Here is a 23,718-nt window from a genome sequence, read left to right as displayed (position 1 = left end):
GCGGGGCCGGGCGGCCGGGCAGGGCCGGGGCGGCGCCGAGGCCGGGCCGGAGCGGAGCCCGAGCGGAGCGGGGCGGCGGCCAGGCGGGGGGCGCGGGCCGGCGGAAGATGGCGAACGTGGGGCTGCAGTTCCAGGCGAGCGCCGGGGACGCGGACCCGCAGAGCCGGCCGCTGCTGCTGCTGGGGCAGCTGCACCACCTGCACCGCGTGCCCTGGAGCCACGTCCGCGGGAAGCTGCAGCCCCGGGTCACCGAGGAGGTGAGCGGGCCGCGCGGCCGCCCGGAGGCCCCGCCCGGCGCCCGCAGGGGCGCGAGGCCAGCCCGGGAGGCGCGGGGGGGGGAGCTTCCCCCCCCGGAACCGCCTCCAGGCGCTGCCTTCGAGGGGCCCCGCGGCCCTGCCGGGGGAGCCGGCCGCCCGCTCCCGGAAGCCCTCCCGGTGGCACCTGGCTGGGGCCCACCCCGGTGCGGTGCGGGGTCGCGGCGTTTGAAGCCCGGCGGGCCCAGCCTGGCCTTTTAAATCCCCACGGCTTAATCCCACAAGGGTGGAACCGTGCCAGCAGACACACACACGCTGAGCTGCAGCGAGAGGCCACACATCTTAATTAGGGACCGTGGGTGCCCCGGGAAGCCGCCGCAGCGCTGGTTTAGCCTCGCAAGCGCCGCCCGCAGGGCCCGGCTGCCGGCATGCGGACTGTTTGATGGCTGGCGTCTGTCTCTTGTCTCTCCCCCTCCCGTCCAGCTCTGGCAGACCGCTCTAAGCACGCTCAACCCCAACCCCACGGACAGCTGCCCCCTGTACCTGAACTATGCCACCGTGGCCGCCCTGCCCTCCCGGGTGAGCCGGCACAACAGCCCCTCGGCCGCCCACTTCGTCACCCGCCTGGTGCGCACCTGCCTGCCGCCCGGGACCCATCGGTGCATTCTGGTGAGTGCCCACGGCCATCCTCGGACTCGTGGGGAGCGGGTGTCCCCGTAGCTCCGCCCCAGTGCGGGCAGGGCACCCGGGCTCGCAGGACCCCCGACGTGGACGTGCCGCCACAGCCCAGGACGTCGTCACCCCGGCTTACAGACAGGGAAACTGAGGTCGAGAGACTAGGCCATTTGCCCCAGATCAGTTTCGGTGGTCGATCTGAGCCTCAGACCCAGATTTCCTGAGCCCACGCCCCTCCACGTCCTACTTTCCCGCCTCGGAGGCAGTCCGCATCTGGTGGCTGATGTTTTCTTTCTCCCAGGGCTGGACGGTGGCTCCCCGAAGGCCCCCGCATGGCGGCTCTGCTGGGCCCCTCTGTCCCGAGTGTAGCTCCTCCCCGGGGTCGCTCCCGCGGGTCTGTCCCCGCTCACGGCTCTGCCTCTCTGTGCTGCAGGTGGTCTGCGAGCGCTCGGACGCCTTCGCCTCTGCCTGCGCCCTGGCCCGGGCCTTCCCGCTCTTCACCCACCGCTCAGGGGCTGCCCGGCGTGCAGACAAGAAGACGGTGACGGTGGAGTTTTTCCTGGTGGGACAAGACAACGGGCCAGTGGAGGTGTCCACTCTGCAAGTGGGTGTCCGGACGTTCGCCCTGGGTCCCCGGGCCCGCACGCGCTGGGGCAGCTGGAAGGGGAGGACGGTGGCAGTGGGATGCAGCAGCAACAGCCCCCGGGGGCCGGAGGCCTTTCCAAACCCGGGCAGCTGGCCCCCTTCCTCGGGGGTGGGGGCTTCCTGGCCAGGACTCAGGCCTCTCGACCGGTATTTCTTGAGCACCTACCCAGCACCAGGCGCTCTCCTGTTTAATCCTGAGAATCCCCTCCCTCTGTGGCGCACTTTTACATATGTTATTTCCTTGGATCATAATCCTTTTGAGGCCAGCAAGGCTGGGAGGGACTCCAGGTTAGGAGTCCTGGTCTGGGCCGACTGGCAGGTTCCATCCCCGTGGCGAGTGTCCCAGACCCCGTGGCCGTGACCTCACCCTCCCCACCCCCACTGAGACCCAGGCTGTCCTTCCTACCCCACCCCTCACTGCTGTCCCAGGCCAGCACCCCTCACCGACTGCCTCCTCCGCCTGGATCCTTTGCTCTAGAAGGAGAGGACATGCTTCTGTCTCTACCATCTTGCAACAGCTCCTTTTTTCCTTCCATTGATTTCCAAACGTTGAAAAAACACGGTCTAATTGTTTTGCCTTTCTTAACTCCCTTTCCCCCTCAGCCTACCCAAATCGAGTTTCCACCCCGCATCCTGACATTGATTTTTTAAGGAGCCTGTCTGCTGGACTTAAATATTGGTCGTCCCATTTGTCATCCCCCCAACCTTGAAGGGTCTGCCCCACTCAGAGCCATGCCTCCTTCCCACGCCCCCTCCCGCCTGCTGCCTCTACATCCCCTTTCCAGAGCATTCCCACATTCCGATCTCACTTCCTCTCATCTGGGTTCTCCGAGCGCCTGTGGGCTCCATCCCACAGACGGGCACCGACGACCACCCCTCCCCTCTAGCGGCAGGGCATTCCTTCTGAGTTCCCGGCCTGAGCAGCACCCTGGACCCCCCACATCCTCCAAGCCCTTCTCCTCCCTCCCCGCTGGCCATGGTGGACTGACTTTCTGTCCTCCTCAGCTTCCCTCTCCAGGTCCTACCTGCTCCGGGTCTGCCCACGTCCCTTTCCACGGGGAGCTGGCTGGCTGACATGGCCTCGCTTGAAGTCGGGCCCTCTGCCCGCTGAGTGCCATCCCACCTGACATGACACATCTCTGCTTAGCTTCTGCGCCCTGCACTGGGGTGGGAGCTTCAGGAGGGCAGGGACCTGGTCTGTGGTCCCAGCAGGGGCCCAACATGTGACGAGGACGGTTGGGTTGGGGGGTCTCCTTGACCCCCACATCCAGTGCATCCTCCTCTGCCCACTGCCACTGTCTTGCGGAGCCCCCCCCCACGCCCCATTGCTCTCCTGGGCCATTGTGGCCGCCTCCTCACTGGTCTTGCTGCCTCCAGATGCCCTCCATCCACTTCCCCTTCCCATGGCTGCTCGTAGCTTGTGTAGACGTGGACTGCCTACTGAGTCCTCTCAACAGCCCTAGGAGGTGGGACCGTTGTCCTTTCCACCGTCGGGCTGAGCAGACTGAGGCTCGGAGATGCTAGGTGACTTACTGGGGCCACACCAGCAAGGGGCAGAGCCAGGTCTTAACCACTGCCGCTGTCTGTCAGCTCTCTTTCCCGTCTGTCTTGGATCGTGAGCACAGAAACCTCAGGCACCCCGGGTGGCCTTTTCCATACTATGGAGACCTCCTCAGCACTGCCCCCCGCAAGTCCTCTTCCCCCCCGGTCCCTGTGGTCTCTCATACCCTCCTCCCCTGTTGTGTTTAATGGAGTGAGGTGTGATTCTCTGCTGGGCTGGAGTACCTTGGACATCTTTGAATTCCCCGAGTCTAGTGTGGAGCCTGGCACACAGTAGGTGCTCATAGAAACACGGGTGGAATGAATGAATGAACGAATGAATGATCGATCCTGGGGCACGATGAGGCACAAGTTCTTCCCCAGGGTCACGAGGCTCTGTGGCGGCGGAGGGGCACTGGGAGCCTCCCCCGGGCTCCCCCGCAGATGCTGTGTGCCCTCTCACCCAGCCAGGCTGCAGCGGGGGCTCTGAGCCCACGGAGGGCTGCTAGGCGAGCGCCCGGCCTTCTTAGAGACGAGTCTTAGGGCGCTGACGCACTTCCCAGACAGCGACCACAGGCTGCGTCAGAGATGAGCAATAGTCTCTGCGACGCCCACAGACAGGGACCCTCGGCCTCCCAGAGGAGAGCCCGCTGTCAGGCGGAGGGGACCACACGGTCACATCTCATATCTGAGCTGTCAAGTCCTGTGTCCCTGCCTTTGAGGCTTGGGGGTTTAATTACCTCCGGGAGGCAGAAGCTCTCCGAGCCATTCAGCAGGGCCTGGAAGGCGGCTGGGTTGGCTCAGTGGACCCAGAGCCTGCCCTCCCTGGCGCCGGGGTGCTGGGCAGGTGATGATAAACTCGATGCTCTCTGCACCCCTACTGCACCTGCACGGCTTTGCTCTTTCAGTATCACCTCTTCCCAGCACACAGGGAAGAGGCGGCCGGCCAGCCCCGTGTCCGAAGCTCGGGGGTGGGGGTGGGCATGGGGGTGGGGCAGGCGGCGCCGTGGGCAGCAGCTAGGCAGAGATGAACGAGAAGGCAAAGACCTTCCAGAATCAGCGCTGAAGCAAAAGTGGGACAGAAGTTCTTTGCAGAAAGTAGGGGTGGGGCCGGGGAGGGCGGCCAGCATGGGGCCTGGGGCGGCTCCTGTGTTTGAGCACGCAGGGGACAGTGTCAGGTCCCTGCTCCCTTCTGGGCTCTGGGCCAACATATGAGCCGCATGAGGCCGGGTCTGTGCGTTCTTCCCTCCGCACTCCATACCCAGAGCCGTGCGGCATCGGATGGCCAGGAACACAAGGGCAGGGAGTCTGTGACACACTCCCATGGGGCTCACGTGAGAAAAACGCCACCCTCACGGCCGGAGCGCCGCAAGGGGGACCAGCGGGCGCTGGGGTGCAGGACAAAGAGAACTTCTCCTCCTTTGGGAGGATCCAGAGAAGCTTCTGGAAGGCACGGCCTTTAAGAAGTGCCACAAAGGATGGCCAGGATCTTGACAAGAGGAGAAGGGAGGGTGTATCAGTCGGCTCCAGTGGCCATAAGAAAATACCGCCGACGGGGTGGCTTCACCAACAGGCCTGTACCTCTCAGGGTTCTGGAGGCCGTCTGAGATGAGGGCAGGGTCTGATGAGGACTCCCTGCCTGGTTTGCGGGTGGTGGCCTTCTGGCCGTGCCCTCCCTCCCTCTTCCTGTAAGGGCGCTAATCCCATCATGGGCCCCATCCTCCTGACCTCACCTAAACCTGACCACTGCAGGGGTAGGGCTTCAACATATGAGTTTAGGGGCGATGCAGACATTCAGCCCCTAGCAAAGGATAACACTTCCCCCAAGAGAGGACATGGGACTGCCAGGCGCCCGAGGCAGGAATGCCCAGCGTGCGTTCAGGGCCGGGCACAGGACCGCCTGCCGCCAGGATGAGGGGAGTAAGCAGCAGATGAGGCCTGGAAGGGGAGGTGGGCCCCACTGACACCAGGTGGGGGTGCCAGGCTGAAGGATTCTCGTGTAACCTGGAGGCGAGGTGCAGAGTCGTGTGGAACTTTCTGTGGACAGCAGGGTGGGTCACAGGCACCGGGAAGACAGCAGTGGCACTGTGAGTCTTGTTTCCCCCTGACCTGCCCCTCGACACCCTGTCAGCAGCCCCGAAACCTCCCCCGGGTGGCATGTGCTACTGATGCCTTTGGTCCCTGGGGCAACGGACAGGGAGGGACAGCCCTTCCTAGCTGGTCCTAGGTCCCCAGTGACAGCCTCTGGTTTCTTTCCCCAGTGCTTAGCAAACGCCACGGAAGGCGTGCGGCTGGCTGCCCGTATCGTGGACACTCCCTGCAACGAGATGAACACAGACACCTTCCTCGAGGTTCGTGGCCCCAGGGAGTCATGCCAGGGTGGGGCCAGGGTGGGCGAGACGTTGATAGACCCCAAGGAAGTCAGAGGATACCCAGGGCTGGAGGGGGACAGTGCCTACAGCCTCGGCACCCTACCTGGGGACGCCTGGGGCTGCCACGGACAGAGTCTTGCTGTCCACCCAGCTGCGAGGGGCCCCCAGGCCTCAGTGGAGGGGGGAGGGAGGACAGAGCCTCCTCCTCAAGGCCTTTCTGCAGGACCGCAGCCATGATCTACTGTAGTTTAGAGGGTGAATCTTCTGTCCTGGATTTAATCGTGCTCCAAGCCGAGAGAGTTGAGGCCCTGGCTTCTGAGCCTGCTCCATTCCGCCACGCGGGCGTCGGTTCATCCCTGGTCCTGAGCCTCGGCCTCGCCTTGACTTAAGCCATCTTCACGTGTCTTTGTGTTGTTTTTTCCATGAACGTGTCCAGGAGATTAAGAAAGTTGGAAAAGATCTGGGGATCACCCCAACGATCATCCGAGATGAGGAGCTAAAGACGAGAGGCTTTGGAGGTGGGTAGGGTTGGGCCTTACGGGCCGTGGCGTCAGGCTGGTCCTGGGTGCTGGGGGTGGCAGGGTGGCTGTGGGTCACGCACTGCGATGCCTCAAGCTTCCCTTGAAAGGAGCCAGCCTTTGTCCAACCCCAAGGCCAGACCTTGGGAAGCGGACCATCTCTGGGGGAGAAAGGAGGCGCTGATTCAGACTCTGGAAGCTGCAGCGTCCAAGTCCTTCCTCAGCCCACTCCCTGTCTGCAAGGGCTGCTGTCCTGGCTGCCTGGGCCAACTCAGCAGGACCTTTCTGCTCCTTGAGCACACAAGCCCACATTCACATCAGGGCCTCATCATTATGGCTCTCTTTCTCTGGAGTCCTTCCCCAAGATACTCTCACAGAGGGGCCATCCTGGGTCGAATCTACCTCCTCAGAGGGCCTTTCCTGATGACCAGACCCATCCTCCCTGGCCCCCAGGCACTGGAGATATGGTGACAAGTATAGGCACTTTCAGTCTGGCTGGGGGAGGGTCACCGCACTCCTTATCTATGGCTGCCAAACAAATTACCCCAGAAGGAAGCAACTGAAGGCAACATATGGTCCTATGGGCGGGGAATCAGGCATGGCTGGGCTGGATCCCGGGCCCAGGGTCCCTGCCACGTGGAGACCAGCATGTTGATTAGGTCAGCAGTCATCTGAAGTCTCAACCGGGGCCGGTGATGTGGTCCCAGCCAGGCTCACTCACGGTGCTGTCACCAGGCCTTGGGGCCTTGCTGGCTGTTCCTTGTCATCCGGGCCTCTCCTTGAGCAGCTCACGAGTAGCAGCTGCTTCCCTCAGAGCAAGGTTTCTGGGCAAGGAAGAGTGAGCAAGCAAGAAGGAGGCAAGGTCTTTTTTTGCAACATAGTCTTGGAAGTGGTATCTCATCACTTCTGCTGTATCCAGAAGCGAGACGCAAGGTTCCAGCCACACTGAGAGGGGATCCCAGAGGCAGGGATCGGAGGGGGCTATCCTAGAGGTGCCTACCACACAACACATAAACCAGCGACAAGTGGAGGCAGAGGCTGCGAAGGTCAGGGAAATCTTCACAGAGGAGATGGCATTTACGGCGGGTTTTGCAGGATATATGGGAGTTTGTCAGGCAGCCATTATTGGCTCTCATTCAGTTCAGTTGCCGGGGGCCTTGAGGCCTGGTCTCTGCCCACAAGAGGCTTTCTTGAGGAGACAGGGCACGTACACCCCAGGGCAAGGCAGTGGTGGGAGCGGGCTCGGAAAGGGTGGTGCGGCGCCGAGTGCACAGAGGGCTCAGGGAGGGGTGAACGAGCGTGGGCTGGAGTGGCCTTGAAGCATTATCCAAAAATCGTTTCATTCTGCAACCCTGTTCATTTCTTTCTGGGAATGATACAGTTTTGTTTTGTTTTTTTCTCAGCGGGTTTTCTTGCCTAACGATACTTTGCACGGAATTCGTTTGCAGTCCCAGAGCATTGGAACTAATTTGCCTTCCCCCATCCCATGCTGGCCAGGGGGCAGGACAGGGGGCAGGGAGCTCGGGCTTGGACTGCACACTCTCCAGGAGAAATATTCACACGCCAGTGGGTATTTCCCGGGGAGAGCTGTTGTTTCTGGGGGGCTGCTGGGAGTTCTCTGCGCAGTTCAACCTGAGCCCAGCTGACCCTCTCCCTGTGCTTTCTGTAGGAATCTATGGTGTCGGCAAGGCTGCCATCCACCCCCCGGCGCTGGCCGTCCTCAGCCACACCCCAGAAGGAGCCACGCAAACCATTGCGTGGGTGGGCAAAGGGATCGTCTATGACACCGGGGGTCTGAGCATCAAAGGGAAGGTGAGGTGCTGGGGCCAGTGCTTGGGCGGGTCCCAGGGTGGGAGGGCTCTCGGGGGCCTCATCAGCTCTCAGAGGCACTGGACGAAGACAGTGAGCAAGGCTTCTGGGACCTTGGCATTGGGGCGTGCCTCTGGGGAGCCAGGTTCGGGAGGAGTCGGCGGGGCTGATTCCTTTTCTGAGGGGGAGACAGTTTCATGTCCACACTCCAGACAGGGGTCTGGAAACAAAAAGTCTGGACAAGATCCAGAGAAAAGCCACAGAAATGATTAAAAGGCTGGAAAACGAGCCCAAGAAGGCAAGGTTCAAGGACTCGGTGGTTCTGTCTGAAGAGAAGGGCGTGGGGTGGTGCCCATGGTCCCCACGACCAACAAGCTTTCCACGGATAGAATGCTTAGTGCGATCTGCATGAGCCCACTCGGAGAACAGGCGCCCCAGTGAAGGCCAGAGGGGTTTGGCCCCACGAGCAAGCCGCCCGCCGGTGTTCCTGTGAGGCCCGGCGGCAGAAGTCTCTCCTATGGGTGGCCTTTAAGTAGGGTCGTCTCAGGAGGCCGGACACCTAAGGGCGCCAGTCGTGGTCGCATCTCTCGGCCACTGAGCTGCCTGCCCTCCTCCACGCCCAGCACGTTCGGGCCTGCTGCGCACTGGGAGCTGAGATGGCCCCAGGAGGAGGAGGAGGGACACATCTTCATCTGCTCATGTCCCACACTTGGGTTGAGCAACCACTGGGCACCGGGCCTGGGCTGGGCTCTATGGTGCCAGGACTCGGAAGGCCTGGGAAGGAGCAGGTGTGTGAAATCTGTGCCCCGGGAGACCAGGAAGAAGAGAGCCAACCTTCCCAGAGAGAAGGCTCTAGAAGAGAGAGCAGACCTCGAGAGCTGGCAGCCAGTGTGGCTCACAGATATGTCCTGTTGGCCCAAGGGCTGGTCTATAATTTGAATTAGTTACCAACATTTAAAAAACAGGAAAAATTCTCGCAGAACACTGGCTATCTGACCTTTTGTAAACTGAGGAGATCCGGCAGTATGGGCCCTCCATCTCCACCTGGAGGCATCCCGCCGGAGCCAAGAAGCACTGCCCCGTGGATGGAGCCGCACGGTCTGGTTCGCCGCGGCTCCGGCGCTTTCTGACCTGAGCCCTGGTGTTGGTCAATGTTTCGGGGGGAGATCGTGCATTACCATTTGCACCACTAGCCAGTCTAGTACATTTGCTACCTAGAGTGGATGGTCTGTTCCTTTTTTTTTGTTTTTAAACATCCCTCCTCCCATAAACATTATTTTCAGGCCTAATCAGGAAATGATCAGAGAATAAAGGTTTAAAAAAAAAAACAAACACCAATAGTGAATTCACCTTTATTGAATTCCATACGTATTATCACGCCAGTAAAAAAATAAAAATAAGTATTATAGGGCTGCCCGACCGGCTCAGTCGGTGGAGCATGCGACTCTTGATCTCGGGGTCGTGAGTTCGAGCCCCATGTGGGGTGCAGAGATGACTTAAAAATAGAATCTTTAAATAAGTAAGTAAATAAATATATAAATATTACAGCACACATAAAACAGCAATAGATCAATACTTTTAAATTACATTAATGTGATTTTTTGGATAGAAAGAATGCCTCCCTATTGTCTGTTGTGGTAAAAGGAGTGTTAGCACTACAGTGTCTGTTTGGAGGCCTTCGCTTCTGCAGATTTGCCAATGACTTTATCAAAATTTTGCACATCTCTACACTTACCAGGGACCGAGATTGGTCAGTCCATCGGCACTCATGGTTGATCCCAAAACACTGTTAATTTGCATTAGGAAGAGTTTCTGTCGCACGAAACAATCTGTACACTGATACCCAGGAAAAGTCTTTCACATAAGGATCACTTGGCAGAGACTGCCCCAAACCCCATTTCCCAAGAAACTCCAGAAATCGCGATACTGTCCGTGTCTGCAGTTCTCTGAAACTGATTCTAGTGGCCTTCACAGGTCCATGGAGTAAAATCGTGTTAAACACAAGCCCAGTGGCTCACATAGACTGAGGGAGGCCGGGAGGCCCAGGATCCCTGTACCCGTGGGTTTGCTCCGAGTCCAGTGTGGAGGCAGGACCGTGGGGAGTGACAGACACCGGCCCCGCCTCGCTGTCCGCTGGAAGGCATGCTGCCGCCTATCCGGCCAGCCCTGTACCTGGCAAAGGATAAGTAGCTAGAATAGGTGGGTTTGAACGTTTTATCTGTATGATTAGAACTCACTTCGACAGATTTTTCGGGAGAACCATTTTCCCACTGATGACAGCAGGACGACGGACTTTGAGTTGATTACTTACTGTTTGCAGACTCTCCACAGCCATTGCGCCCCTCTGGTTGCGTCTGGTACTGGCCAGCCCTCTCTCTCACCCGCCATGCTGGCTGGCTCTTGTCCTGGAGGACAAGGTAGGGTAGGGTAGGAGCGGGTAGAATTCCCAGCTCCTTCCTCCTGGGAGCAGATGTTGGCTTGTTGGAGGGCCAGAGTGAGAAGCAGGGGCTCCCGATAATTAGTCTTTTTACTGGGGGCACCAGACCCAATCCTGCAGGAGTCACCGCTCCATGTCCAAAGACTTCAAAGGCAAATCAGGATCAGTGTGAATGCAGGTCTCAAATGTCTTAGTCTCAGGACCCCTTCCTTTCTTAACAAGTATTGATCCCAAGGGGATTTTTTTTTTTTTTAATCAGAGTGATATTTAACAGATGTAGATATTTACCCTACTAGAAATAAAGACTGGGAAAGATACTTAGTAATTTCTTTTAATATAACAATATAAATCCATTGCATGTTAATGTAAATAATATAATCTTATGAAAATAACTATATTTTCCAAAATGAAAAGACATGAGTGAGAAGAGTGGCATGGTTTACATTTTGCTGATCTCTCTCCTATCTGCCTTGATAGAAGAGGGCTGTGATCATGTATCTGCTTCTGCATTGAGTCTCTTGTGATACGTTGTCTGAGTTGAAATATAAAAAGAAAATCGGGCCTCACTTACTTTGTAGTTGGAAAAGGGAGAAATAGTTTAGTGCCCTTTACAAATAACTAAGGACATTCTTCTTTGCTATTACACCAAAACTCGACAAGTGGGAGTCTCGGAAAGGTGAGGGATTGGTGCGGGATCAGAAACCATGTCAGTGAGTCTTTGCACCCTGTTACTTAATATCTACGGTCTACCTTGAACTGTGAAAGCATGATTTTGTAATATCATGCATGGGTCATCCAGAAGACATCATTCACGGAGTTACACAGACCCTCCAAATTGTGGCCCAACACAGGATGTTTTTAAAAGTCACACTTGGTACCACCATCCGTCTCATTTTAAAAATCGCTGAGTATGGGGCGCCTGGGTGGCTCAGTCATTAAGCGTCTGCCCTCGGCTCAGGTCATGATCCCAGGGTCCTGGGACTGAGCCCTGCATCGGGTTCCCTGCTCCGCGGGAAGCCTGCTTCTCCCTCTCCCACTCCCCCTGCTTGTGTTCCCTCTCTCACTGTGTCTCTCTCTGTCAAATAAATAAAATCTTCAAAAAAAAAAAATCGCTGAGTATTAGAAAGCCGTCACGGAGACAGAAGATACAGGTTTTCCAAAATTGCGATTTTTTTTTTGCTTGAAAGCTCAAATTTTCCCACTGGCACCAACTATGGTCAGCTGTTCCCCTGGACGTGAGAGGTTCGCTTCTGCTGGACACCTGAGTCCGAATAACCCGTCATGTGTCAGTTGTTCTTTGAATTAAAATGGTGTTCTGGAGCACAGAGCCCAGCTGAGCTGAGCCCCGGGAGACCGTCCGTGGCTTCTGCTCTGACCGCCCGGCCTGGGGACAGTGGGGGTGCTCGGTGCACGCACCTTCTGTTCCATCACAGGGAATCTTGCAAACAGCTGTACTCAGCAGTTGAGCTTTTGAAAAATCCATCATTCTACCCCTTCAGCAAGGAGACTCAAGTGGAGTTGGCTGTGCTTTATTTTCCTGGAGGGCGGAGGCGAGTCTGGGAACCGTCCCTGCCGTGGCTGGACGCGCCACCGCTCTGCTGCATTGCACGAGTGTCAACCCCGCGAAACGGGGGTTTCGGAAATCGCCTCTTTCAGAAAAATAGGAGCAACGTGTGGGGAATCTGCAAAGCTCACACAGTCCATTGAGTTACACTTGCAGTTTGGCGTTTGTTCGGTCTGCGGTTGGGAAGCCGCCCCGGTGACAGGGAGACACAATTTCAGTGACCATCTTGAGCTATTCTGCATGGGCCGTTTTGCTGGTGGTTTGATTCCGGATCTGAGGCTCCGTTTTTCCATTTAAACAATCCTGTGCTTTCTCACCGATTAGGTCAAAGAGACAGCTTATTTTCAATAGTGCTAGCTGGGTCATTTTCACTCAATTTAATTGTAAAAGCAGCTCGGTTTATGTCTAAAAATACTTTCCATTAAAACTCGAGGCTTGTGTAATCCGATAAGGGTTCGAAAAAATCACTCCGTCCATTTCAAACCCAAATCCTGCATCTGATGACCTGTTGTTAATTTAAAGTATGAACTTGTCAATTAGAGCTGGGAACCTATAAAATGTAAAAATGTGTAACCACTCTCAACCCGTTTGTAGAAAATCACAGCTCCCTCTGCGGCAGGAGGGAGCCTCCGCCGCTCACGGCCCTCATTAGACGCCGACAGAGCGGGCGGTGGGGTGGGATCAGGGACGTGACGGTGACATTGGGGAAGAGTTCACATGAACCTGAGCGGATTGTTCGAGACAGTGACGTCAAGGAGCAGAGCTGAGGCCGAAAGTGTCGCCGAGGCCAGGCGGTGACCTGGGCAGGGTGGTCTGCTGCAGAAAGGTGGTCTGGGTGGTGGCGGGAGCAAGGGAGGCTGGTGCACAGAGGAAGATGGACGGTCCTGGGGGAGGACGCGGTATGAGGGGGAAGGCACGTGGTGCCTGGTTTTAACCTGCTGCGTGGCCACTGCAAGCCCCCCTGGGACTGGGGTGCAGGGGTGCTGGCTGGGAGGTCAGACCTCAGGGCAGTGTGAAGGAGGGCAGTGTGAAGGGGGGCAGGCCTGACGTAAAGCTCTGGGGCTCTTCCTGGGACCGGGCCTGCAGGAGACGAGTAGAAGTGGGAGGGCTAGCAAAGGGAGCAGGGGGTGTGGGAGGGGGCCGTCATGGGAACCAGATCAAGGCCCCGTCCCTCTGCAGGGTGCAGCCACCCCGGGGCCCTCTGCAGGGTGCACGCCGGCCGGGCACCACGTGCATCACACGCGGGCACAGCCCTCTGCCAGCAAGTGGGGATCAGAGAGCTCCGGAAGCCAGGAGACGCCGCTCCCGTGTGCCCCCCACGTTGAGCGGGAATCATAGGGCCCCCGGGAGCCGGGCTGCTTGCCACTGGTACTGCTGACCCAGCAGAGCAGGTGGCCTCAGGGAGCGGGCTCCTGGGAGAGGTGGGTGCGGGTGAGCAGCTGAGGTGTCGGAGAGCTCAGGGACGGGGGGTTCCTTTGGGGGCCGTCTCAGGGTGAGGGTCTGATTGTACTTGTCGGCTGAGGGCTGAGGAATGGGAACCAGGAAAATGGGAAGGCTGACACCACGGAGGGGAGGAGCAAGGCCACAGCCCACGTGGCAGCTCTGGGCAGCTCCCGGGGTCCCCTTCCCCTCCCACCTCTGGTGCATCAGGAGCCCCCAAAGCTCTGCTCCAGCGGAAAGTGCCCATCACCTTCGCCGTTCTGTCCCATTGCTTCTGGAGACCAGCCACTCGACCAGTGAGAGTTTTGTGGGTTCTGTGTGTGCTCTGGGGACCCGGCAGCGGGTCGCGCAGGTCTGGGGGAGCTGTTCTGGGGCCCTTGCGTGCCGGGCAGGGGTGGGGCACTGTTGATGGCGGGGCCAACATCCACTCACGCTCACTTCGTGCCCCCTCTGTGCCCCCTCCAGACCACCATGCCTGGGATGAAGAGGGACTGTGGGGGTGCCGCGGCTGTGCTGGGGGCCTTCAGAGCTGCCATCAAGCAGGTGAGTGTGGCCCCGCCCTCTGCAGTCCTCAGGATGGAGGGCTCCCCGGTGTGAGCTGCCCCTCCCTCTCCCCCAGGTCCCACACGGTGCTCCTGAGTCCCCACAGCTCCGTGTCTCTCTCCCTCCTCTGCACTGCCATACTGGACACCCCTGGGCTCCCAGAGCTCCCTGCCTTCCGCCGGGGCTGCTCCACCTGAGTGTCACCTCTCCTGGGGTGTCACCTCTCCTGGGGTGTCACCTCTCCTGGGGGTGTCACCTCTCCTGAGTGTCACTTCTCCTGAGTGTCACCTCTCCTGGGGGTGTCACCTCTCCTGGGGGTGTCACCTCTCCTGAGTGTCACCTCTCCTGGGGGTGTCACCTCTCCTGAGTGTCACCTCTCCAGAGGGTGTCACCTCTCCTGGGGGTGTCACCTCTCCTGAGTGTCACTTCTCCTGAGTGTCACCTCTCCTGGGGGTGCAGTTGCTGGGTTGTAGGGCAGCTCTATTTTCAACTTTTTGAGGAACCTCCATACAGGCTGCACCAGCTTGCCTTCCCACCAACAGTGTAGGAGCGTTCTCCTTTCTCCGCATCCTCACCTGTCCGGGGAGAGGACTGTCCGGACCCCGCCCCCCTCCACCTCCAAGGGTGCTGCAGCGGGGTGCTGAGGGCCCCCTATCCCCCACTAAGGGCCACGGCCTAGAGGCTGCACTCCTTTTTTTTTTAATTTCAATTAATTAACATATAATGTATTATTGGTTTCAGAGATAGAGTTCAGTGATGTGTCAGTCTTATATCACACCCAGTGCCTGTTACATCATGTGCCCTCCTTAATGCCCATCACCCAGTTACCCCATCCCCCCCACCCCTCCCCTCCAGCAACTCTCAGTTTGTTTCCTAGAGTTAAGAGTTTCTTATGATTTGTCTCCCTCTCTGACTTCATCTTATTTTATTTTTCCCTCCATTCCCCTATGATCCTCTGTTTTCTTAAATTCCACATAACAGTGAGATCCTATGATAATTGTCTTTCTCTGATTGACTTATTTCGCTTAGCATAATACCCTCTAAGTTCCATCCACGTTGTTACAAATGGCAAGATTTCATTTTTTGATGGCTGAGTAATATTCCATTGGGTGTGTGTGTGTGTGTGTGTGTGTGTGTGTGTGTGTGTATACACCATATCTTTTTATTTTTAAATATTTTATTTATCTATTTGACAGAGAGAGACACAGCGAGAGAGGGAACACAAGCAGGGGGAGTGGGAGAGGGAGAAGCAGGCCCCCCGTGGAGCAGGGAGCCCGATGCGGGGCTCGATCCCAGAACCCTGGGATCATGACCTGAGCCGAAGGCAGACACTTAACGACTGAGTCACCCAGGCACCCCTACACCACATCTTCTTTATCCATTCATCTGTCGATGGACATCTGGGCTCTTTCCATAGTTTGGCTATTGTGGACATTGCTGCTGTGAACATTGGGGTGCAGGTGCCCCTTCGGATCACTACACTTGTATCTTTGGCGTAAATACCAGTACTGCAATTGCTGGATCGTATGGTAGCTCTATTTTCAACTTTTTGGGGAACCTCCATACTGTTTTCCAGAGTGGCTGCACCAGCTTGCATTCCCACCAACAGTGTAGGAGGGTTCCCCTTTCTCTGCATCCCTGCCAACATCTGTCCTTTCCTGACTTGTTAATTTTAGCCATTCTGACTGGTGTGAGGTGGTATCTCATTGTGGTTTTGATTTGGATTTCCCTGATGCCGAGCGATGTTGAGCACTTTTTCATGGGTCTGTTGGCCATTTATATATCTTCCCTACAGAAATGTCTGTTCATGTCTTCTGCCCATTTCTTGATTGGATTCTTTGTTCTTTGGGTGTTGAGCTTGATAAGTTCTTTATAGATTTTGGATACTAGCCCTTTATCTGATAAAACATTTGCAAATATCTTCTTCCATTCTGTCCGTTGTCTTTTGGTTTTGTCGACTGTTTCCTTTGCTGTGCAAAAACTTTTTATCTTGATGAAGTCCCAATCATTCATTTTTGCCCTTGCTTCCCTTGCCTTTGGAGACATGTCTAGCAAGAAGTTGTTGCAGCTGAGATCGAAGAAGTTGCTGCCTGTGTTCTCCTCTAGGATTTTGATGGACTCCTGTCTCACATTTAGATCTTTCATCCATTTTGAGTCTATTTTTGTGTGTGGTGTAAGAGAATGGTCCAGTTTCATTCTTCTGCATGTGGCTGTCCAATTTTCCCAACACCATTTGTTGAAGAGACTGCCTTTTTTCCATTGGACATTCTTTCCTGCTTTGTTGAAGATGAGTTGACCATAGAGTTGAGGGTCCATTTCTGGGTTCTCTATTCTGTTCCATTGATCTATGTGTCTGTTTTTGGGCCAGGACCATACTGTCTTGATGATTACAGCTTTGTAATAGAGCTAGAAGTCCGGAATTGTGATGCCACCAGCTTTGCTTTTCTTTTTCAACATTCCTTTGGCTATTCGGGGTCTTTTCTGGTTCCATGCAAATTTTAGGATTATTTGTTCCAGCTCTGTGAAAAAAGTTGATGGTATTTTGATAGGGATTGTATTGAATGTGTAGACTGCTGTGGGTAGCATAGGTATTTTAACAATATTTGTTCTTCCAATCCATGAGCATGGAATATTTTTCCGTTTCTTTGTGTCTTCCTCAATTTCTTTCATGAGTGTTCAATAGTTTTCAGAGTATAGATCCTTTACCTCTTTGGTTAGGTTTATTCCTAGGTATCTTATGGTTTTGGGTGCAGTTGTAAATGGGATCGACTCCTTAATTTCTCTTTCTTCTGTCTCATTGTTAGTGTATAGAAATGCAACTGATTTCTGTGCATTGATTTTATCTCCTGCCACTTTGCTGAATTCCTGTATGACTTCTAGCAATTTTATGGTGGAATCTTTTGGGTTTTCCACATGGAGTATTATGTCATCTGCCAAGAGTGAGAGTTTGACTTCTTCTTTGCCAGTTTGGATGCCTTTTATTTCTTTTTGTTGTCTGATTGCTGTGGCTAGGACTTCTAGTACTATGTTGAATAGCAGTGGTGAGAGTGGGCATCCCTGCCGTGTTCCTGACCTTAGGGGAAAAGCTCTCAGTTTTTTCCCCCGTTGAGAATGATATTTGCTATGGGCTTTTCATATATGGCTTTTGAGGCATATTCCCTCTATCTGTACACTGTGAAGCGTTTTAATCAAGAAAGGATGCTGTACTTTGTCAAATGCTTTTTCTGCATCTATTGAGAGGATCATATGATTCTTGTTCTTTCTTTTGTTAATGTATTGTATCACATTGATTGATTTGCGGATGTTGAACCAACCTTGCAGCCCAGGGATAAATCCCACTTGGTGGTGGTGAATAATCCTTTTAATGTGCTGTTGGATCCTATTGGCTAGTATTTGGTGAGAATTTTGGCATCCATGTTCATCAGGGATATTGGTCTGTAATTCTCCTTTTTGGTGGGGTTTTTATCTGGTTTTGGGATCAAGGTAATACTGGCCTCATAGAAAGAGTTTGGAAGTTTTCCTTCCATTTCTGTTCTTTGAAACCGCTTCAGAAGAATAGATATTAATTCTTCTTTAAATGTTTGGTAGAATTCCCCTGGGAAGCCATCTGGCCCTGGCTCTTGTTTGTTGGGAGATTTTTGATGACTGCTTCAATTTCCTTGCTGGTTATGGGTCTGTTCAGGTTTTCTATTTCTTCCTGGTTCAGTTTTGGTAGTTTATATGTCTCTAGGAATGCATCCATTTCTTCCAGATTGCCTAATTTGTTGGCACATAGTTGCCCATAATATGTTGTTATAATTGTATGTCTTTGGTGTTGGTTGTGATCTCTCCTCTTTCATTCATGATTTTATTTATTTGGGTCCTTTCTCTAGAGTGTAACTGCCATTTTTGTAGGCCTTGATGTGAGCCACACAATAAATAATGGTGGGGATGCTTAGAACCCACAGAGTAAACTAAGAATCTGCACATCCATAAGTAGGAACCAAGCGTTGAATGAATAAGTAGTAGAGGAGAGGAGCACTGTTTCTCCCGAGAACCTCCCCATGCCCACTGCAGAGGAGGGATGGACACAGCACGTCACTGCAGGGCAGACAGCACTCTAGAAGCGAGCAAGAGCTGCTGGAACCCAAGTGCAGAAATGTCGTGGGAGTAGGATGGCTGGCGTGGCCAGGAGTGACTTAGAGGGACTCTGCCCAGTGAGGTCACTGTGTCCTCGTGGCATCACACCTCTGAGACAAAGTCCCAGGAAGAACATGGCGGGTCTCTGGGCGTCCGGCCGAGCACAGGTGGGGAGTGCAGGCCCCAGGAGACAGCGAGGCGTGAGGTCACCAAAGACGGAGGGCGGATCTCAGGAGTCCCAGATTGAGGAAACTGAGGGGACGGCCAAGTCCGTGTGCCCGGACTAGATCCGATCCCCAAGTCAGTGATGACTCCCCAGTGCAGACCAGTGCACGGGGCATGCCAGGTGTTGCCACTGGAGGGCGTGGGGGTCACAGTCAGGGGTATCCAAGGATTGTTTGTACCATTTTTGCCAAACTTTAAGTTTGAAATTTTTTCAAAATTAGACGTTCTAACAGTTTTTAAAAGGAGAGGATGTGCGATGCGATGTTGGGCTTGCTGGGAGCAGGGAGCACCTGGTGCTGGGGCGGCCGTGACCCTCCAAGCCTCACATACCTAAAACCTCGGCCACCTGCAGCTGCTTTTCAGTCCCCCTGGGGATCCCAAGACCTGTGTGTCTCACCCCTGCACCCCAATACCTGCCACAGGAGCTCAGAACCACCTGCCCAAGGCTCGCAGCACCCTCTAAGCCGGCCTTCCCAAGGGGGACCCCACACCAGAATCAGCAGCACCCCAGACCTTCTGAATCCAAAATCGGGGGGTGGGCATCTGACAGGGTCAGGTTGGGGACCGTGGTCTCTCCTCACCGCCCCGCTGTCCTGCCACAACATAATGCTTGCGCGTGCTCCGCAAACTCCTCTCGCCTCCGGGCCCAGACCCAACATGGCTCTCTCTGGGAAGACGTCAGGGCTCCCCGCCTTCCCTGGCAAGGTCCACCTGCCTCTCTAGCTTCAGAGCCCCTGGGGCCACCCTGTTGTTTCAAGGCCACATGTTGTCACAATTCATTTAATCCCAGCCACTCTTGGAGGGGTCTTCAAGCTGACGGGCTGCCCGGTGTCATGTTCCCCGGGAAGCGAGGGGGGGCTTTCCCGGGCGCTGGGTGTCGGGCCCAGGGGTGTCACCCCTGGCCCAGCCCGTGCTGTGAGCCCGTGTTTACCTTCACTGGGGCCTCTGCACCTGTGGTGGAAGACTCACCTGTTGCAGAGATAAGGCCGCACCTGACAGCTGCGTGTGAGAGCCTGGAGGTGGCGGGAGGGGGCCTGGCGTGCCCCGTACCCAGAGGAGACGTGTCCTGGTTAAGGGCTCGGGTCCCGCAGGGACGGGGTGTGGGACCGCCACTCCCCCCACCACTGCCACCTGGGCAAGGCCGCCTTGGGGTTTTCTTGGGCAGGCTGAGGACCCGTGTGGGGTGGAAACCGCCTCCGCCTGTTTCGTGCACATTTCTCAATGTACCAACGTCGTGTTTGGGCATCAGAAAACTAACTTCACACCTAAATTTCTGTGAGGCAAGTTCTCCCCAACCCCCGTGCACGTGTGTGTGTGACTTGCTTTGTGCAGCTGTGCCGGGCTCAGAGGGTTTGTGCAGTGGGAGATATTGATTGCTGACCACGTTTTGTGGACAGGAGGCAGGGGCTGAGCTGGCAGCCTGGCTCGTGCCCCGGGTAAGTGGTTGAGCCAGGATTAAAGCCGGGAGCCCAGCCCCACTCCCGGGCTCATTTCTGCATTGTTGGGCTCTGATGGAGGAGGCAAGACTCCCCAGATGGGGTGCTGCCAGAACTGCTGGGGAGTCTGCTCTCTGCTCCCTAGGGCTCTTTCTGTTTGTCCACGGGGGTGGGAGACTCTGGCCTGTCCTCCCTCCTCCGTGCACGGCCACCTGTAACAGGAGCCTCTGCCCATGTTCCCTCCAGGGTTTCAAAGACAACCTCCACGCTGTGTTCTGCTTGGCTGAAAACTCTGTGGGTCCCAACGCTACGAGGCCAGACGATATCCACCTGCTGTACTCAGGAAAGTAAGGCTGGCTCCCCTCACTCATTGGCTGCCTTCTGGGCTAGAACTCTTAGGGGGCCCCTCTCCTTCCCAGGGCTAGGCTGGCCAGCCGGGGGGCTGATTTCACCCGGCTCACTCCAGCCAGAGGCATATCCTGTGGGGAGGATGCCCTTTCACAGGGGCCCCTGGGCAGTGGGCTGCTTGCTCCCAGGGGCCCAGGGGGTGTCGGCCGCATCACTGGACAAGCTGTTGGGCTCCCTCAAGGTGCCTGGCATAGGATCCACCCTGCCTTAATGGGATGAGCCCTTCCCAACCTTTAGGCTTAAAGTTCTTTGTGCATCTGAAGCCCTGCCCCCCCCCCCCCCCCCACCGATTCCCTACTTGGGGGCCCTCCCTGCATTTCCCCCTTGAGGTCAGCCCTTGGACTGTTTCTTCTCAGCATAAGGACATGCCTAGAAGTCAGTGGGCAGCAGCTGGAGGAGCAGATGGCCCAGATTCACAATAGGAGAGTCCACTCAGCTCCCCATACAAGGGTGCCTGTCCCCAGGGAGACCCCCAGAGGTGCTTCCCTTTTTGCATTTACCCAGTGCCTGGCATTGGGGGCCAAGGGCTGGCCCAGCGCAGTTTACGCTGCCCACACAACCCTGTTCTCCCATCTTACAGATGAAGAAACCGAGGCACAGGGGCTGGGCGGCTTTCCCTGGCTCCCGGCAGGAGGGCAGTGGGGTGGGATTGACCTGCTGCCCTTTGCTCTGGCCCCTGGCCCTGCACTGCTGCAGGGGATGGGAGGGGCCCCCCGAGACGGTAGCTAGAGGGAAGAGGGCTCTAAATGGAGTCTCCCCAGTTCCAAAGGGACTCGCTCGCAGTGCCCCAGGGAGCACAATCCCTGAGCCGGGGTCTCTGCTGCGCCCCAGGACTGTGGAAATCAACAACACTGACGCGGAGGGCAGGCTGGTGCTGGCGGATGGTGTGTCCTACGCCTGCAAGGACCTGGGTGCCGACATCATCCTGGACGTGGCCACACTGACCGGAGCTCAGGTGGGCCACCTTGACTCTGGGGTGGGGGGTGCTGGTGCGGTCCCCTAATCGTCACGGCCTGGCCGAGGAGCAGGGAGCTCGTCCCTGGCGTCCAGCGTAGTGCAGGTGGCAGAACCCGTGGGCTGGGTCCCAGTGCCCGGACACCTTAGGAAGCGTCCTCCCTGGTGGCGCGCTCACGCTCTCGTTCCTTCCCTCCCTCGCTTCTCGCTGCCCCTCCCCGCTGCTCCATCTTCCGCCTGCGGCTCCGGCCCTCCCTCCGGCCGGCCACCCTCCCAGGGCATTGCCACGGGCAAGTACCACGCCGCCGTGCTCACCAACAGCGCGGAGTGGGAGGCGGCCTGCGTGAAGGCCGGGAGGAGGTGCGGGGACCTGGTGCACCCCCTGGTCTACTGCCCCGAGCTGCACTTCAGCGAGTTCACCTCGGCCGTGGCCGACATGAAGAACTCCGTGGCGGTAGGTATCAGTTGGGTGCCCGCGCGGGGCGGAGGGGCAGGCGGAGCCCTGCCCTCGGGGAGCCCGGGGGACCCCAAGACATGGCAGCGGTGTGGATGAGGGTCCCCCCGCAGCGGGGCCCCAGATCCACGCTCAGGCTGGAAGCGTCCAGAGCGGGGACGTGTCTCTCACTGGTCTCCCCGCCAGCGCATCCACCAGGTCGGGCACCGGGGGTCCCCTCCCTGCTCCGGCGTCCGCTCCTTCTCCAGCCCCACCATCGCCCCGGGGAGAAGGCAGGCCCCTTAACCCACATGCAAGGTCCTCGGGGCCCCTCTCCGCAGTCTCCTGACATGGTCGGACCCTTCTTGTAGCCACCAGGGGAGGCGGTAGCTGAGGCTGGTGTGGTCGAGAGGGCACGGGGGTGCCCACTCAAGTCCAGGGGAAGCAGCCCCAAATGCCCTTAGGTGGAGGCCCTTCCCCATGCCCCCACTGCTGGGAACGGAAAGGTCACCGTGTGCCCTGCTGTCCCCCCAGGACCGGGACAACAGCCCCAGTTCCTGTGCCGGCCTTTTCATCGCCTCACACATCGGCTTTGACTGGCCTGGGGTCTGGGTCCACCTGGACATCGCCGCTCCGGTGCACGCCGTGAGTCCAGGCTCCCCCGTGGCGCTCTCCTCTCCCCGCTGCCCCCGACCCCCCTGCACACCCCGCACACTGGCCGGGCTGCTCCCGCCTCGCATGCATCCACAGCCCCTCTCTGGCTCCAGGCTGAGCTCATCCGAAGCCTTATGGGATGGGGGTCGCACTGCCTGCGGCCTGACCTCCGGCCAGTTGTGCCCCCAGCCTCTGGTCTCCCCGGCCCCAGGCAGAGTGCCTGCTGTGTCTGGCCCTTCTCCAGCCAGCCTGTCCTCAGCTGGAGGCCCAGAGCCCTCAGCTCCCCATTTCCCACCCATGAAGACCTGGGGCTTGGGACCAGAGCGCACAGAACCGTTCCACCACCCTGCCCCCCAGTCAGTCCTGAGTGTGACAGGATAGCAGGAAGGGGGGCCATAGGGCAAGTGGGGGGTGGACCGGGAGCCCCTTCCCGCAGAGATGGGCTTGCTGAGGGGGTCTGGCTCCGCCTGGCAGAGGGTTCCCAGCCTGCTCTTCGCCCACAGGGTGAGCGCGCCACGGGCTTTGGTGTGGCCCTCCTGCTGGCGCTCTTCGGCCGGGCCTCCGAGGACCCTCTGCTGAACCTGGTGTCCCCACTTGGCTGCGACGTGGATGCCCAGGAGGGGGATATGGAGAGGGACTCCAAGAGGCGCAGGCTCGTGTGAGGCCTGCCACTCCCCGGCCCCCCGTGACACAAGGCTCTTTACCTCACTTTGCACTGATTAATTTTAAGCAATCAGAAGATTATACCTTAAGATAGGCTTTGGTTTGTTTTTATTTTTAGTTGTCATGGTGATAGAAACAGCTCCTTCTTCTGTCTTAGAAGACAGCTTAGGGTCTGGAGGATGGCCCGGGGCAGGGGGGAAGCCCTGGGGCTCGCTGCTGTTCCAGTGACCTTCCAGCCTCCCTGCTGGTTTCCGAAGACTCTGCTCCCTCCTGGGGCCTCCGCACGACCTTGAGGCTCCAGGATGCATGGGTGGCCCTGACGCCTTGGCCAGGTGGCCTTTGGGCCTCCTGCCCCTGCTCAGTGCCCGCAGTGGGTGCCCATGGCCTTATCTTTGGCCCCAGGCCCCACACATGGCACCCACATGATAGAGAGCTCAGGCCCCTGCTCCCGCCAGGGCAGTGGCAGCCCCGCCCCCCCCCCCCCCCCCCCCCGTGAAAGGGTGGACGTGACTTGTTTCAGGGACCCAATCTTATGGCCCAAGGGGAGTCTCTGGGCCCTTAGGATTCCCTGGAGGTTGAAGTAAATATGGCTGTATCACAGTACACCTTTGCCTCCGTCTCTTTGTCTCCCACCCTGGTTGAGAAACCCACCCTGAGGCCTGCCCGTGGCTCCGAGGCTCCAGCACTCCCACCTTGAAAACCAGCACCCTGCATCGAGAGGCGGCTTGGCAACCTCGCTTTTGCTGCCGCCGAGAGCGCTGGGGCCTGGGAAGGGACGGGAGTGGGGCCCGGGGACTCCGGGCCGTGGCTGCCGGGCCCAGGCTGGCTTGGTTTTCTGAGGTGTCACAGTGCAGACTCCAACCGGAGGCCCCCGGGGCTTTGTGGGGGCCCCCCACGCTCCTGCTGTCTGCAGGGAAGGCCGGCCTCCCCCCTGAGCACATCACGAGGCGAGTGCCCCATGGAGTCAGGTGTCTCCTCAGCACAAAAGGCCCCCGGGGCACAGCCTCGGTGCTGAAGGACACGGATTCAG

The 23,718-nt window shown here is 57.3% G+C and overlaps 1 protein-coding gene across 1 annotated transcript; it reads left to right on the top strand.

Annotated features, from left to right (window-relative positions):
• The first annotated feature begins 64 nt into the window (after positions 1-64).
• NPEPL1 (aminopeptidase like 1) lies at positions 65-23,165 on the top strand. Its single transcript, XM_032387617.1, has 12 exons — positions 65-257; positions 738-923; positions 1,363-1,533; positions 5,375-5,464; positions 5,922-6,003; positions 7,673-7,815; positions 13,719-13,796; positions 19,823-19,923; positions 20,816-20,939; positions 21,216-21,392; positions 21,906-22,016; positions 22,529-23,165. Exons 1-12 carry the CDS (start codon positions 108-110, stop codon positions 22,685-22,687), a joined length of 1,572 nt encoding a protein of 523 aa, XP_032243508.1. The 5' UTR covers positions 65-107; the 3' UTR covers positions 22,688-23,165.
• The last annotated feature ends 553 nt before the right edge of the window (positions 23,166-23,718 follow it).

This window comes from Phoca vitulina, unplaced genomic scaffold (genome assembly GCF_004348235.1).
Source record: "Phoca vitulina isolate PV1807 unplaced genomic scaffold, GSC_HSeal_1.0 scaffold50, whole genome shotgun sequence".
Taxonomy (NCBI): domain Eukaryota; kingdom Metazoa; phylum Chordata; class Mammalia; order Carnivora; family Phocidae; genus Phoca; species Phoca vitulina.
The sequence above is the reverse complement of the archived record's forward strand: the minus strand, read 5'-3'. Positions and strand labels throughout refer to the sequence as shown.

What these genes read in the sequence shown, in the direction of transcription:
- NPEPL1 (XM_032387617.1), top strand. Translation starts at nt 108, where the DNA reads ATGGCGAACGTGGGGCTGCAGTTCCAGGCGAGCGCCGGGGACGCGGAC. An exon ending in AGCCCCGGGTCACCGAGGAG is followed by an intron (nt 258 to 737) that starts GTGAGCGGGCCG and finishes CCTCCCGTCCAG; the next exon opens with CTCTGGCAGACCGCTCTAAG. An exon ending in TCGCCGCTCCGGTGCACGCC is followed by an intron (nt 22,017 to 22,528) that starts GTGAGTCCAGGC and finishes CTTCGCCCACAG; the next exon opens with GGTGAGCGCGCCACGGGCTT.